Here is a 4990-nt window from a genome sequence, read left to right on the forward strand (position 1 = left end):
TTCTCTTTCTCCGATAACACGCGAGAATAATCATCCGAGTCTGTAGATCTAATATTAGATATATTTCAAATTTAATTATAATAAAAAGTAAATGCTTACGGAAAGAATGATTCTACTAAAGTATCTAAAAATTTAACTAGATACAGATCCGAATATCATTTGGTTGGATATCGTCAAAATAATTATGTAAGAATCTCAATGATGAGCAATGCTGCAAAAAATTTTGATATTCTAGCAACCAATTATTTCAACATTCTACATAATTATTTTGTGATAGTCCGAAACAAAATTATTTTCAAATCTGTATCTAGCTAAATTTTTATTTCGGCAAAACGTCTTTTCCGTGTATAATATTACTCCCAATTGCTGCTCGTTTGTCTTTGGTAATGACAACCGAGGAGCAATTTATTTTTTAAATTTGCCATCTCGGGAATTTTAATATTGTTACCTTCAATATTATATTAGATAACGTCATTCAATTCTTCTTGATCATTATCCTTGCTAGGCTATTAATAATATTGTGATATATGTATATTTAATAATATCGGATGTAAAATCGCCATGTTTCTATTTATTCATCAATTCTCAGCTCACTTAGATATTTGCGGCAAGCCACAACGATAGTGGCACGATTTTAATAGGTATCTAGATATAAATGGATCTAACCTTGCGATCGGAGACTTTTTCCTCATACGACAAGTTTTTCCATTGCTTTCAGTTTATCGCCTATTCTTTATGTATATTGTATATTTCTTCTAGCGCGATTCGAAGCTGTGTATAAGTTCGATATAGATTGTTAGCGGATGTCAATAACTAATGCAAGAAGTACCGCGAAACGCGACGTTCTCACGTGGAAAACGATTCTCGCGGGATCACACGATTTCTCTTGGAGTTCGCCGACGGACCGATTAAATAGAGCAAACAAGATGAGAGAATCAGAAAAGACTCGCAAATCCGGTATCTGTGGGTAAACGAGAGTGTGAAAACAAGAAATTCAATGGCCTTCGATCGCTAACTGAGCCGTAGCGGTACCGGTACCGACGAAAAACTAAACCGCAATCATTGTAGCCGACGATCTGCGTAGGAGCTATTCGCAAAGACTTCGAAACTCTCTCTTCCCTTGAAGATTTATATATTTAAAAAAGAAAAAAATGTGCATCCGACAGTTTCTATAATAATCGGCTTGATTCCTCTTTGTAAAAACACTATTAACGAAATGATAATAATTTGTTTACAAAGAAATATCTAGTGTAAGTTTCCTGCAGAGTACGCAGGTTATTACGTGAAAATAACGAGTTCTGTAATCCGTAAGCATTTCCACTCAATCAGCAGTCCGGTCGTATTAATTATACGAACGTCACTTTAAAGTTGCAGTAATTAAAATCACCGTACATTGTGTTCATGAGCGCGCAGCTGATCCGTAAATGTAATAGAACATTAATAACTATGCAATATTAACAGGAATGATGGCAATCACTGACCAGGCACGCGTTGTAAAATCATCTCTAACGAACCGTGTGCTTTTTCACATAACTTTAGAAATTCAAGAGTATAAAAATTTGTATTCTATTATGTATATTATCTTGTACAATGATTACGTTGTGCCATTATACTTGTTACATAGTCCGCCAGTAAGAAAGTGTGTAATTAAATCTTTACTATCAATGACATCGGACATACTTTTTAATTAAACCGTTCTGATTTACAATAGCAAAATTCTAAGGCAGCGCCTGCTATACCGATGAATTACATTTCTGCGCGTATTTTTCTAACCAACAGGTAATAAAGTCCGTCGTATATTCAGGCGTGCCGGCAATACATAACGCCAAGGCGTAATGTAATACGGGAACAAAGCAGCGCGATGCTGGAGAAATATCGAGTGACTGTACGGGAATCTATATCAAAGTTCTTGGCTTCCAATATACACACCGAGCCACCACCGATCGTGTATCACTAAGGCTCATTTTATTGGCTCTGGAGCTTTTCGGGACCAATCCTGGATTCCTAGCACACACAAATGAAACGGAGGCTGTATAAGTTCCTTCGTACGCGTGTAATCAAAATTTTCCATATACAAAGTTTAGATTCTCTTAATAGACATATCTGAATCCGAAAGAATTAATCTACATATATTTCGCAAAGTCGATAAGTTACAACTATCACCGTTGCGTTATGAATAATTTTATACATTTAAGAACGTAAACATATTTTTTCTAATCGTTATGAAGATTTTTTTTTTTTTTTTTATGAGGTCCGAGAAATAACAGAAATCGAATTGGCCGATATCAATTGAGACGATGAGATTTCAAGGATAGTCGTTAGCGCGACAGTAGCCATTGAGACATGGGCACGTCCGTAATGAGAATGTAATGGCGACTCGGCCGATCCGGGGATCGCATTTTACGTCCGGAAGTAGTCCGCAGCAGCTCGGCGCACAGCCAGGTCATCTTATTTTGCATCGACGTTTTTACATTGGCGGCTCGAATCGCTTAGGATTGATTAGGAAACACTATTAGCTTTCTCTCTTCGATTGTCAATTGGAACGGTGGTAAAATCATAAATTCGATTTTATGGAACTTGGATGTAGCTCGACGAAATTACGTGCGAATCGTTTGATTGACGGTCGTGAGCGCATCCTATCAAGTGACGCTTCATTGAATAAGAGATTTATATTGAAACACTTCGAAGCAGATACAATAAAACGAAAAGTAACGAATATAATCGATCTTCTTCGGGATAGTCGAGATCACAGGCTTGTTTTGATTTTTCGTTTATCACGTTTAGCTCCCGGTAAAATCTCGCAATTTTTTTATGTAATGTCGGATATAAAGGAAAAGTTATGCGGGACATATATATATAGACATATATATATAGACAGTACGGAGAAACGCGGGACGAGATGCTGCATCTCTCTCGTTTCGACGTAGAGCTTCCCAGAAGCACGGAACGGTGGCAATAAGCTCCAGTAATACAGTAGCCAGTAGTCCAGCGACGGTAGCAAAACCCGTAGCATTAGCAATAGCGGTAGCGATAGCTAGTCGATTCGGGGGTGGTCCAGGCTGGACTCAGAGCCCTCGTATAGCTGTGGTCAGCAGGCGTGACGGCGTGTGTGCGTGTAGGGTAGTCATGGTGCTTTCGCCCTGGCGAATGCCACCATGATCCCAACGACTATCCCCCTGACTACCGGCCGCGCCACGGGGATGCGACCATAAACGCGAGAGCGAATTGATTTGCGACCGGAAAGCGCGTATCGTTTCCAGTAATGATCGCGGAGACCTCATTGTCTTCGTGCGACGGCGAGATCATCGAGTGAGCGATACGATATACGGTCAAACGGCAAAAAAACGTCGTGGTTCACGCCTCATAGATTAGCGGTGTTACCGTAATTACGAAACGCCCCTCGTGGATGGAAATGCGAACGCGCGAGCGATAGCGATGACTCGTTGTCGTACGTTTAATTCATTCCTTCGAATATAACCTTTATAACGAACGGAGGAGATGTCGAAGTCGTAGAGCGTAGTTGGAAAACTTGAGTGTGTGTATAAATAAAATCACCTCTAGGAACAATATAATATTTCTCGTAATATAAATCTAGGAATTCTTTGATTTGTAACGAATAAAAAATCAGATCCTGGATCGATCACTTGCTCGTTCCAACTGGAATGTTATTAATCGGCACAAGTGTTAAATATTATAGCAAAGTGTATTCAGCGGGAGATTGTTATGAGAACTAGCTGATTTGAACCCTCTTCTAAGGTTCTTCGAAAACAACGGTGATCATCGAATCATCGGTGCACTGGCACGAACAGAGAAACATATGTCGCGACGCAGAACCCTCCATTACGATATTGGCTCCAACTTATCGCATTAGGCAGCTTTAACGCGCGAAAATGAAGCCTGCGAACGCGGCGCTATAGAACAGACACGAGTGTGGCAGCGGGGTGTAAACTAATAATAATGAATGCTCTCGCAACATTGACCCTGGAATATTTCTCGATGCTGCGAAAATGATTAACTGGCAGAAATATTAAAGTTCGCGTTACGTTCCCGACGCATGTTCCATCTACCGTCGCGTGCATCGCTATACAACAATCAGATATCGTAGATCGATACGTGCGTCAAACAAAAAGGTTACGTTAAATACACAAGTAGACGCGCAATAAATCATTACTTTTAAAACTACTAAAGCGTGAGAGACAAGTCGTTCTCTCGACAGAAAGTCTCGTCGACGAACGGTACGACATTCTTTCACGGAATCTGTCAAGTGGAATAATTCCGTGGCGATAGATCGCTCGAGAGAAGATTTACATTGGCATTTGCGATCCGTTCTACCAGCTTCTCTTAATCGCGGATCTAGCACGCGCGTGAAGCCTGATTCACACGCAAATCGCGTTTAACGCTGTGATTTCACGGCGGATCGTTCACGGCTGATACATTAACCTTTTAAATCCGTACGCGGCACTAATACAGCTTTGAAAATCGAGATACTGTGACGGTACCGATGCGTGTTTTCGTTATATCAATACGGGATATTTCTTTCGATATCAGCGTTGGGATTTATCGCCGAGTCGAGAAGGAGTTAAGTCTTAGCCGACTAATGCATTATCGATCCCTATTTTTCCAGGTCATGGCGGAGTCAACCAACTCGGTGGCGTCTTTGTGAACGGAAGGCCCCTACCGGATGTAGTCAGGCAGAGGATCGTCGAGCTCGCGCACAGCGGCGTCCGACCGTGCGACATTTCGAGACAACTCAGGGTATCTCATGGCTGTGTATCCAAGATACTGTCGAGGTGAGTGCCGTATTCTTCCCGTATCCGTTACAACTGCAGCCTCTCGCTGAGTATCTCGTTCCGATAACGGCGCGCGAGGTGAGGGCAAAATCATTGATCTAAATGAGCGAATTTCTAAAAAAGAAAAAAGAAAAAAGAAAAAAAAAAGTTCGCTCAAAGATTAAAAGTTAAATATCTGATTTTAAAACGTAATTTATTTA

General features: G+C 40.6%; 1 protein-coding gene across 7 annotated transcripts in view; it reads left to right on the plus strand.

Moving 5' to 3' along the window:
• Nucleotides 1-4990, plus strand: part of LOC108748784 (paired box protein Pax-8) — a 110112-nt gene that overhangs the window by 74735 nt on the left and 30387 nt on the right. For all 7 annotated transcript variants that reach the window (XM_018487141.1, XM_018487143.1, XM_018487144.1 and 4 more), the window contains exon 3: nucleotides 4625-4790. In XM_018487141.1, coding sequence (XP_018342643.1) covers nucleotides 4625-4790 — 166 coding nt within the window. The remainder of the gene's footprint in view (nucleotides 1-4624; nucleotides 4791-4990) is intronic.

Source organism: Trachymyrmex septentrionalis, unplaced genomic scaffold, assembly GCF_001594115.1.
Source record: "Trachymyrmex septentrionalis isolate Tsep2-gDNA-1 unplaced genomic scaffold, Tsep1.0 scaffold24, whole genome shotgun sequence".
NCBI lineage: Eukaryota > Metazoa > Arthropoda > Insecta > Hymenoptera > Formicidae > Trachymyrmex > Trachymyrmex septentrionalis.